Consider the following 12542-nt stretch of genomic DNA (forward strand, 5'->3'; position numbering starts at 1 on the left):
TGAGACTTGAAATCTTTTTATTAAAGTTTGATCATCAGCAAACTACAACTATGGACATCGCAAATAAAAAAAAGAAAATAGTGACTTCTAAATTTACTTTGACTTGTATTTCATTGCAGACAATACAGCAAACATTATTTATTGTGTTCCTCATGATGTTTATTTATTAAAATTTATTAAAATTATTTTTTTTTTTCAAAATAGACACTTATCCCAATTTTAGTTCTTGAAACACATTTAAAAAAATGTTGGAGCAGTAAAGCGTTTACCACTCTGTAATGCTGCCCTTTTTTCACACCACTTACAGGACATGTAGAGACTGAAGACACCAAGGTATAAGACATTTCAAGAGTAATTTTGTCCCTTTCTTCCTGCAAATCTTAAAGATGGAAACAGTACGGGGTCTTCTTTTTAGCATTAACATGCCATCACAGAAATGCAAGTTACTTTTGCCAAGGGCACTGACACAACCTCACACCATGACCTGCCTTTTTGAATTGTCTGGATGATCTTTTTCTTCTTTGATCCAAAGCACACGGCGTCCATTTCTCCCAAACAATACCTGAAATATTTATTCGTCTGACCAGAGTACACTTTGCACTGAGTGATAGTCCATACCAGATGCCTCCGAGCCCAGAGAAGCGGATGGTGCTTCTGGACCATGTTAACATAGGGCTTCCTTTTGGCACAGTACAGTTTTCACTGGCATTTGTGGATGTAAATACGTATTGTGGTTCTTGACAAAGGTTTGCCAAAGTCTTCCTGAGCCCATGTAGTGATATTGCTTATAGATGAATGAGGATTTTTGATGCAGTGCCAGATGCAGTGTCGGAGTTCACGGTTGTTCAGCTTAGGCTTGCGCCCTTGTCTTTTATGCACTGAAATTCCTCCAGAATCCTTCAATCTTTTAATGATGTTCTGCACTATTGAAGGTGAAATATCCAAATGACTTCCTATCTTTCTTTGAGGAACTTTGTTTATAAACACTTCAATAATTTTCTCACGTATTTGTTGACGAACTGGCGAATCCTCAGCCTACCTTTGCTCATAAAGGACTAGACCTTTCATGGATGCTGCTTTTAGAGCAAATCATAATTAAATTTATGTAGACATCACCTGTCTCAAATCACATCATTTAACCAATTTATCTGATTAATTGCCCTGAATTGCTCGTCCCAACTTTTTTTCCCCAAAATGGGTTTATTTTGAGGAAAAAAAGCAATACAAATCATGAGGAACACTATAAATAATGTTTGCTGTATTGTCTGCAATGAAATAAAGGTCAAAGCAAATTTTTAAATCACTACTTTTTTCGTTTAAATTTGGTTAGTATATTAGGTTAGTCTATTGATATTAGGTTAGTGTAAAGATCAATATTATTAGGCTAACAAAAATCATCAAATAAAGGGTAAAATTAAATCGATACATTTATCTTTTATATTAATGTTAGTTTAAATAACTAAATTAGTTTAAATAATTAAAAAATAAGACTAATAATAATTAAATTAAATATTTTAATTAGTTTAAATAATTAAAAAGAAGAATTAAATCAATTAAATTACTTATATATATATATATATATATATATATATAAAACTAATTTATTAATATTTAAACCAATTTAATCATTTAATTTAACTATTAAACTCACATTTTATTATTTACAGTAATTAAATTGTTTTATTTAATTATTAACTATCAAAATTTTTTATTGTTTAAACTAATTTAATTATTTGATTTAATTATTAATTATTGAATTCATTCATTCATTTATTTTCTTGTTGGCTTAGTCCCTTTTTTAATCCGTGGTCGCCAAAGCGGAATGAACCACCAACTTATATATATATATATATGTATATATATATGTATATATATATGTATATATATATATATATATATATATATATATATATATATATATATATATATATATATATATATATATATATATATATATATATATATATATATATATATATAAAATTAATAATTAAATCAAATATATAAACTAGTTTAAGTTAATTAAATGAATTCAATAAGTGGGCGAGGCAGTGGCGCAGTAGGTAGTGCTGTCGCCTCACAGCAAGAAGGTCGCTGGGTTGCTGGTTTGAACCTCGGCTCAGTTGGTGTTTTTGTGTGGAGTTTCTGTGTGGAGTTTGCATGTTCTCTCTGCGTTCGCGTGAGTTTCCTCCGGGTGCTCCAGTTTCCCCCACAGTCCAGAGACATGCGGTGCAGGTGAACTGGGTAGGCTAAATTGTCAGTGGTGTATGAGTGTGTGAATGTGTGTGTGGATGTTTCCCAAAGATGGAAGGGCATCCGCTGCGTAAAAACTTGCTGGATAAGTTGGTGGTTCATTCCGCTTTGGCGACCACGGATTAAAAAAGGGACTAAGCCAACAAGAAAATAAATGAATGAATGAATTCAATAATTAATAATTATATCAAATAATTAAATTAGTTTAAACAATAAAAAATTTTGATAGTTAATAATTAAATAAAAAAATTTAATTACTGTAAATAATAAAATGTGAGTTTAATAGTTAAATTAAATGATTAAATTGGTTTAAATATTAATAAATCAGTTTAACAACTAAAACTTAAAGTATTTAAATTAGCTTGAATAATTAAAAATAATATAATAATATAATAAATTATATAAAAAATAAAATAATTAGTTTAAATAAAAAATGAGCTTAATAGTTAATAAACTAAACAATTAAATTAGTTTAAATAATAAAAAGAGTTTAATAGTCAATAATTAAATTAAATAAAAAAATTGTTTAAATGGCAAAAAAATTAGTTTAATAACTTATAACTTAAATAAATAATTAAATTAGTTTAAATATTAAAAAAATGTGTTTAATGATTAATAATAAAAAATAATTAATTTAAATAATAAAAAAATGAATTTTAATAACTAATAATAAAATTAAAGATTTAAATTAGTTAAAATAATTAAAAATGTTTTTCCAAAATATATATTTTTTTTAAAGCAAATGTATCTCATTGTGTAACTTGTAATTTTTGTGTAATTAATCCTATAATTTACAAGCAAATTCCGAGTCAATTCTTCAAGGGTTTTTTTTTTTTGTTCGTTTTTTTTTTTTAGCACATGCATTTATTTCAGTAGCAGTGTTTAGTAGATGCCTTGGATTATTTATTCCGAGTGCTTTCTCACCAGACGTTTGTGTGAGTGTGTTCAGTACAGCAGGCGATCGGCCCTCCAGTAGGGCATCTTGGGGTCCGGCAGCTTTCAGCAACTCCTGCACACGAGCCAGATGAGCCTGTGCCGACCGAGGAGAGTACGGCTCTATAAAACACACACACACACACACCTCACATTATTAACGTTGAAATCAGGCCTTTCTCCAGCTGAAACCGAACGTGAAAGTGCACGTTTGATTTATCCGATGAGCAATAACATCGTGCATTTTCCCACAATGCTCATAATGAGGGCCAAGTGACTCACTTGACTCATTAGTTTGCCATCAGACGGTTTTGCAGTGAAATCAAGAAGTTGCAAAACCAGTACAGCTAAAAACCCCAACTGATCCCTGTGGAAATGATTGCTAAAATGGTTGCATTTTTAAAATTGATAGTCATGTTTGCTCATTTTACCTTTCTTTTTCTATTTTTATTATTTTGTCTTTGCTCAACTCCAGTTGTTTTTTAAGGGATAGGTCACCCAAAAATGAATTTACTCCCACTTCAATTGTTCAAAATCTGAGTTCTTTCATTTGTTGAGCACAGAAGAAGATATTTTATAACCCGATATCACCCGTTTACTTCCATAGGATTTATTTATTTTTACTGTGGAAATCAATGTGTACCAGCAACCAGCATTCTTCAAAATATCTTCTTTTGTGTTAAGTACAGCTAAACCTCAACAGATACCTGTGGAAATTATTGTTAAAATGGTAGCATTTTTAAACTCGATAATTATATTTGCTATTTACCCTTCTTTTTCTATTATATATTTTTTTCCTTTGTCTTTGCTCAACTTCAGTTATTTTTAAAGGGATAGTTCACCCGAAAGTGTATTTACTCTCACTTGTTCAACATTTGAGTTCTTTCTTCTGCTGAGCACAAAAGAAGATTCATTCAATTATTTTCATCCACTTTTCAGGGGCCGGGTCGCGGGGTCGGCAGTCTTAGGAGAGAACCCCAGACTACCAGGGGAAGCCCAAGATGTTCCCAGGCCAGCTGAGAGACATGGTTTCTCCAGCGTGTCCTGGGTCTTCCCCGAGGCTTCCTTCACCCTAGGTAGGCAACCAAAAGGCATCTGAAACAGATGCTCGTGCCACCTCAGCTGACTTTGCACAATGTGGAGAAGCAGTGGCTCTACTTTGAGCTCCTCCCGGTTAACAGAGCTCCTCAACTTATCTATAAACTAGCCCCGGGATCCTCCAAATGAAATTCAAGGCTTTTGAGGACCCTTTTAATACCATTTCAAATAAAAGTCAATGTCAATTTCGAACCCATTTCGACAGAAGGGGAAAATGTAAATTCTGTATAAATTTTGAACCCGAGAGAATAATTATGTACAAGTGACCTCTTGAGTTTAATAAAACATTTTATTTAAATGGTCAGTTTTATTTTATACATTTGATTTTTAATAAACAAATAAAGTAGTTGCTGCGTTTTTAAGTAGTTGGAGCATTGTAAATACTCGCGCTCATCTCCCTCGCCAAGCTATGGCAACCCACTGTCTGCTATGACGTGGAGCGCGAGGTGCACTCAACGTTACTCTGCATGAATTTTTATAATTAGCCTGCATTAGTAACTGGTAATTTTTGGTATGAACTTTAATCCTAGGAAGGGCAAAAATAAATAAATAAAATAAGACCTTTGTAATGAAATCCAAGACTTTAACAAATTCAAGGCTATTAGGCCTTAATTTGAGATTATCAAATTTAAGACTTTTTCAATGGTTTTAAGACTCCGCGGATACTCATATCGGCCACTTGTATCTGAGATTTTGTCCTTTCGGTCATGAGCATAGGTGAGAGTAAGAACGTAGATTGACCGGTAAATCGAGAGCTTTGCCTTTCCTTCTTTACCACAACGGACTGATACATCAACCGCATGACTGCTGCCGCTGAACCAATCCGCCTGTCAATCTCACGCTCCATCCTTTCCTCACAAAACTGAAGCCTACTAAATCATTTGTTTATTACTAGTTTTGTCATACCACAGCAACAATATAATTAATACAACAGTATAATTTAAGTAATTATCTATAGTATGCTACCAAACACTGTAGTATTTTTCATGTAACATAATCATACAGTATATAACGCCTCGATGACAGGCAGCTATATTTGAGTTCAGTAGAAAACTCTGCCCTCCTCATGATATAAAGATCATGCCCAACATATGTGGCTATTTTCTATTTATATCTCCTTTGAAATATGGTATAAATTGCAAGAATACTCCTTTACATCTCCCATTCAGTTTTTTCTTCCTGCCCTCCGTCTGAATTTCGAGCGTCATTAGAACCACGTGATTGAAAACAACCTATAAAATAGGTATACCTTAAAAACAAATCTCAAAAATGGTCACAGTTAGAATGTGATGTTTCGTTAGAGCATCTGAAAATGGCATGGGAAGAGGATCTTGGAGCAGAAATTGAAAGTTGGCAATGGGAGGAAGCACAAGAACAAGTTCATTCTAGTTCTGTGTGCATCAGGCATGATTCAATACAGTTTAAGATCCTGCACCGACTTCACCTGTCTAAATTAAAGCTGTCTAAGATGTTCCCCTCTGTAGACCCACTGTCTGATAGATGCAGTCAAACTCCAGCATCGCTTGGACACATGTTTTGGAGTTGTCCTAAAATTGTTGATTATTGGATTGCACTTTTTCAGTTAATATCACATGGGATCCATTTGTTGAGTACTTTAACAAGAGAGCAGTAACTGAACCCTAGTAGAAACACCTAAATCCTAAATCAGATGTTGGACTGAAGCAGCTGATATTCATTTACACTGAGGAAGGGCAGAGGGTTGCTGAAGAACTACTGAGAGATTTCAGCTGCTGTCTGGGCTTTCCTTGCCTTTCTACACCTCCCTTTCTTTATGTGTTCAATACTTTTTCCCTGCGTAATTTCATTTTAATATGCATAATTTGTAAAGTAATTAGATTTGTTTTCTTTGCATATTTGGATTTCTGTGGTTGGGCGAGGCAGTGGCGCAGTAGGTAGTGCTGTCGCCTCACAGCAAGAAGGTCGCTGGGTCGCTGGTTCGAACCTCGGCTCAGTTGGCATTTCTGTGAGGAGTTTGCATGTTCTCCCTGCCTTCCGGGTGCTCCGGTTTCCCCCACAGTGCAAAAGACATGCTGCAGGTGAATTGAGTAGGCTAAATTGACCGTAGTGTATGAGTGTTTGAGGGTGACAGGCCCAGACGACAGGCCGGCCGGAATGTGTAAAAATGTCGTTATCATATGGACAAGTCTAAAATGGCTTGTTCCAAAGAGCCGACCCCACAACCATACGGGACTAAGCCCAAAGAAGAAGAAGAAGATTTGGATCTCTTTGGTTGTTACCAACATCTGCTGAAAATTTCAAGTCAACAGCACCTTTAGAAATATGTTTTCTGAGAAAAATTGTGACGTGTTCAAGATTTATTTTCCCTGCTGTAAGTATTCTATTCTATTCTATTCTATTCTATTCTATTCTATTCTATTCTATTCTATTCTGTTCTATTCTGTTCTGTTCTATTCTATTCTGTTCTGTTCTATTCTATTTTATTCTATTCTATTTTATTCTATTTTATTTTATTCTATTCTAAAACCTGATCAGACTGGTTGCTGTTTATTGCTAGTTGGTAATTTGCTGCTCTAAGATGGTTGATCTGCTTAACCTGGCCAGGCAGAAAGACCACCCAGAACTCGCTCCCGACCAGCTGGTTAAACTGGCTTCAGGTGGTCAAGCTGGTTTTGGAAAGAGGTGTCTGGTCATGAAGGAAAAGCAGGTGGAGGGGAAGGGCTGGACCAGGACATTAAAAAAACACATGGTTCACACACTTTGACCAATGAATGTACACGCCCTTTCCTGTATTTTATGACCCCGGTTAAGCAAGATACTGGATCAATGTTTTTGTTAGCGTAAATTAAAACTACTAACATTTATTTGAATAAACGTTGGTCATGTTTTACAAAAAAGTTTCATTAGTTAATGTATTTACTAACATGAACAATATTTGAACAGCATTTATTAATTAATCATGGTTCAATATTTACTAATGCATTATTAACATCCAAAGTCATGCTTGTTAACATTAGTCAATGCGCCATGAGTTAACATGAACTAACAATGAACAACATCAAAATGTTTCCTGTTTAATTTGATCTTTTCCTGAGCAAATCATACTTTTTCCTATTAAATTTAGACCCCTACTAAAATGTAATTCAGTGTGGCAATATTTATAAAGCATAAATTAAATATTGTCAGGCATATTTAGAACAACACTTAATTGAGGGTAATCATGGCATTTTACAAGACTATGATCATATTTTGCAGTTGATTCAATGATTTAAAAGAGTAAAGAAAATATTATTGATCAAAATAAATTAATGCAACGGTTTGCATAAATGTTTACAATCTTATGGATTCTTATGTATTTACAATCTTATGATTCCTTGAAACAAGCAATTTTTACCAGTATTAACTGGTCAAGCTAGATTTCAGATTTTAAAGGGGACACCTTTTCACTAAGTGTAAGATAAGTTTCTGATGTCCCTACAGTGTGTATGTGGAGTTTCAGCTCAAAATAGCACACATATAATGTTTTAATGTCTTTAAAAACTGAACCTTTCAGGCTTTCAGGATCCTAATAGTGCCATTTTGGTGATTGTCACTTTAAATTCAAATGAGATTGTGCTCTTTAAAAAAAAAAAAAAAAGCAGAGCTACAAATGCCTGTGTCAGTCAAGCAGCAACTTCCCGCTCTCCCTTGTGAAGCTAATACGGACGTAAATGAAACTGCAATTCATCAAAATTCCACTGGCTCCATCCTAAAGCACATTTCTTATGACCCCACTGTTAAAATGGCCAGCTTTACAGCAGAAAAAAAATGTTTACATTAAGTTATATTAAGTCTGCATAATTAAGGGCAAGACTACTTGAGTAATAGTTATGTCTTGCTGCTCACAGTCACGTCACTTCAGCTGATTCCGGCTGATTAGCCGCTGAACTCTAGCCACTGTATTTTTGTGTTGTTTTATGCGGCTTTACACAGTCAGTTGTCTTTTGTAAATTATTCCAACAATTATCAGATGACATGGCATGCTGTGTGCACCTAATTGTGCTCACAAACCATTCAAGTGGCCTCCATTTCCTAGGTGAGTGAAATGATACACTTATACACCATCTCTATAAATGTTTTTGTTTAACTTATATTTACTTATATTTTTCTTTAGACCTGCAATGCGCTCCAGAATCTGACAGATTGATTAGCTGTAGCCACTAGAAGTAATCTGGATCGTCATACAGTGTTATGCCTGGATTTTTATAAACAGCCTTGCATTTACTAACACAATGATTTACAGAAGTGTTTTAAAAGACTAAACACTTTATTAATATAGTAATGCAAATAAGCACATGTGGTCAGAACACAAATGAGGTGCAGGTAATGCAATATTGCGCGTTTCTCCCAAAGAAAAGTCGTCTAAGCAAAATGCTAGCTCCGCTCACTTCACCTCTTTGCCCTTTTTCCGTTACCCTCGTTCTACATGGCGACCGTTGGCCATGCACACTTGTAGCTTCATTTGTGATGGGTGACGTCATGGATACTACGTCCATAATTTTTTACAGTGGCAGCATTGCAGCAGAACTGTGTTTAAACTCCACACAACTGTGTTAAAACCCTAGTGTTTATATATATATATATATATATATTTATATATATATATATATATATATATATATATATATATATATATATATATATATATATATTCATTTTGTTGTTCAAGCGTAAAAAAAGATGAAAGACTGTCTAAATGTAAGCGTCGTCAGCAGCAGTAGCAGATGAGAGCAGAGACTCCATTGAAAATACTGTAGTAAAATACATTTCCATATTTTAAAGACCTGGCACAAAACAATGGAAATGAATGCAGTGCTTCTTGTACGTTCTAAGACCCACTATATATTGTATATCAATCAGGCAGTGAAGAAGGTTGCTTTGAAAGAAATCAGATCTTAATCAATATCGATTTTGTAACAGTATAACAGTCCTTAAGAAGCGTTTGAGCTGGCTGACTGAAAATGAAAAGTCCTTGCGCATATCCCCCATTAGAAATGAACTAAAGTAGAGCTCCTCCAGTTTACCTTCCACTAGACGAAGAGTAACTCCAGCTTTGAAGCCTTTGATGTCCTGGAGCTCCATCATGGGGTCAAGAGTTACTCCTGAAAGGGCCAAAGCCACAGACGAGCGTGGCGCCACCTCTTCTCTGCCCAAAACACTCATAATGGCATCCTGGACCAGCCAGAACCCATGAACCTGCACATGGAATAAAAATGGAATATTATATGAGAAAAAAGTGGGCGTGGCTTGATTTTTATACTGCAAGCTGACTGGATGTAGTAAAGTAAGCGTTTCATTCTGAAAGATCAGGAAATGGAGAGAGTTAACTAGTTAATCCAGCCAAACTCATTCATTCATTCATTTTTTTTTGGCTTAGTCCATTTATTAATCTGGGGTCGCCACAGCGGAATGAACCGCCAACTTATTCAGCATATGTTTCACGCAGGAGATGCCCTTCCAGCAGCAACCCAACACACACACACTCATACACTACGGTCAATTTTTTTTGCATACTCAATACACCTCTACCACATGACTGCACCATCGTGTCACCTTTGTTTATCTTATTTTTTTCATTTATTTATCATAATGTAAGTGGGGTTTGTGGCTTGAAAACATTTTCCTCTACAAAAGAGCAGCCTAGCAGAAAAAGCCTGGCAACCATTGCATTAAAGGGACAGTTCACCCCAAAATTAATATTCTGTCATCATTTACTCTCCCCTCACTTGTTCCAAACCTGTTATAAACTCTTTAGCTATTGAACACATCTATAGAAGAAAGCTAAAAACTGGTGACCACCGACTTGCATAGCATTTTTTTCCTAATGTGGAAGTCAATAGTTACAGGTTTCCAACTTTCTACAAAGTATCTTCTTTTGTATTCAACATAAGAAACTCATCAAGGTTTAAAATCATTTGAGGGCAAGTAAATAGTGTACTCTTTGGGTGAACTATACCTTTAATCCAACATTCATTAATATTTGCATGATCTGATGACAGCCATGTTCCAGTATATTTGCATTGCTAAACACAATCTAGAATGCTAAATTTGAGGCTACACCAATTCAAGTTGTTATTGTTTGGAGCTTTCCAGTGTAACTATTGTTCCACCAACTTATTTCCTACAGGGATTGAGTGATAAAGAGCAATAAATCTGACCTGCAGCTCGAAGGGTTCGACGCCTGCACCCTGAATCTTCACTGGAAATGAGCCGTCGTCCTCTTTTTTGATTCCTCTCCCATTGGCTGAACACGAGACGTCTGCAGAGCAAAGCATGAACAGATACCTCACTTTGAGCTCAAAAATGTGCTTCAAGCCAAAACACAAGTTACATAAGAGAGAAGAGAGAGTTGGGAAATCTGGTCAAAAATCATGAAATAAATAGAAGAAAGAAACCGGGTTTTCCATCCCAGAGCCCACTAATACAACAGCACCATGGTACATTTTGTTTTGTTTTTTTGGAGATGTTTAGTGAATTATTTTTGGATATGCACTATGGTAAAACCACCACAGTGTAAAATAAAATAAAATAAAATAAAATAAAATAAATGTTTTTTTTATTACATATAATATAATAAAATAAAATTAAAAATAAAATAAAATAATTAAGTTAAGTTAAATTACATTAAATTAAATTAAATTAAATTTCAAAAATTAGAAAATAAAAACTTCTAACAAATTTCTAACAATATAAAATACTTTATAAAATAAATACTTTAAAAATTACAAAAAAAGGTATTGGACAGTAGTATTGTTTTGGGTATTCTTCAGCTTAATATTTAGGTTTAAATTGATCAGATGATTTAGATATTTAACTACATTTTTTTATTATAAAAAATGTTAAATAAATAATTTTTGGATACGAACTGATAAAACCACTATTACACAAAATAAAAAAATTAAAAAATTAAAAATTCAATTTAATTCAATTACAAAAATAAAACCTGTAAAAAAATAACAGGATACAAATACTTTATTTTATGAAAAATAAATATTTAAAAAAATTATTACAAAAAAATGGACAGTATTGTTAAGTATTCTTCAGCCTTATTCTTTAGTTTTTATATGATCAGTTTATTTAGATATTTAACTACATTATTATTATTATTATTACTATTATTATTATTATTATAAAAACATAAGCCAATGCCAATATAAAACAGCATATATTTTTTTTTAATTAAAAATTTATTTTGTCAGTGTAAAACATTTTGTAAGCATGAAATAAAATTATGAATAAATAAATAAAACTTAAGATTAAATAAAGTACTTTGTCAGATTTCGGAAGAAACACAAATATTATACATGATAATATAGAGGGCATAAACTTTAGGTAACATTAAGTAAAACAAAGCTATATGCAAAGTTGTTTTCTTCAAATAGCAGTTTAATTATTTAGAAATTAGTAATTAATGCATAGTGCCAGTCTACAAAACTAACATTGGACTGGTAGTGTATGTCAAAGTACCAAAGAATTACCATTGAAGTTATAGTAACACCATATTGCTTATCTGCTTATCTAAGGGTTTAACAGAGTGATTTTTTTTTCAACACATCAGCTCATTTCTAAAAACTTATTTATTTTATCTTTGCCATGTTGACAATAATTAATATATGACTAGATATTTTTCAAGACACTATATTCAGCTTAAACTAACATTTAAAGGCTTAACTAGGTTAGTTAGGCAAGTTAGGGTAATTAAGCAACTCACTGTATAACAATAGTTTGCCCTGTAGACAACTGGAAAAAATATAGCTAAAGGGGGATAATAATATTGACCTTAAAATGTTTTTTTTTTTTTAAATGTAAAACTGCTTTTATTCTAGCCGAAATAAAACAAATAAGACTTTCTCCAGAAGAAAAAATATTATCAGACATACTGTGAAAAATTCCTTGCTCTGATAAACATCATTTGGGAAATATTTGAATAAGAAAAAAGGGCTAATAATTTCAACTACATGTGACTGAAATCATTTTCATCTGACATCCATTAGAGTCAAAGCTTTGAGTCTCTCAAAAGTCTAAGATTTCCACTAACAGCAAGACTCGGCTTGATCCGGCATGAGCTTGTCCAGACAACTTCCCCAGTTAACAAGCACTGGATGACTGGATATTACTAGTACTTGCACCACCCTCTCTCTAACTGTGAGCTGGTACCTTCTCACTTAAATATGAAGGGAAAAAACTTAATATTTAAGATGAAAACGTCAAACAAAACAAGCCGTTGAATCGTGCTGCAA

General features: G+C 33.4%; 2 protein-coding genes across 2 annotated transcripts in view; one reads left to right on the forward strand and one right to left on the reverse strand.

The window, feature by feature from the left end:
• The window catches only part of myl2b (myosin, light chain 2b, regulatory, cardiac, slow), a 271503-nt gene that overhangs the window by 150833 nt on the left and 108128 nt on the right, over window positions 1-12542 (forward strand). The window lies entirely within an intron of this gene.
• The window catches only part of si:ch211-166a6.5, a 69230-nt gene that overhangs the window by 38211 nt on the left and 18477 nt on the right, over window positions 1-12542 (reverse strand). Inside the window, exons 3-5 of the mRNA XM_073910878.1 lie at window positions 10461-10561; window positions 9327-9498; window positions 3178-3309 (exon numbers count right to left, since the gene is read on the reverse strand). Of these exons, the coding sequence (XP_073766979.1) occupies window positions 3178-3309; window positions 9327-9498; window positions 10461-10561 (405 nt within the window). The remainder of the gene's footprint in view (window positions 1-3177; window positions 3310-9326; window positions 9499-10460; window positions 10562-12542) is intronic.

Source organism: Danio rerio, chromosome 8, assembly GCF_049306965.1.
Source record: "Danio rerio strain Tuebingen ecotype United States chromosome 8, GRCz12tu, whole genome shotgun sequence".
Taxonomy (NCBI): domain Eukaryota; kingdom Metazoa; phylum Chordata; class Actinopteri; order Cypriniformes; family Danionidae; genus Danio; species Danio rerio.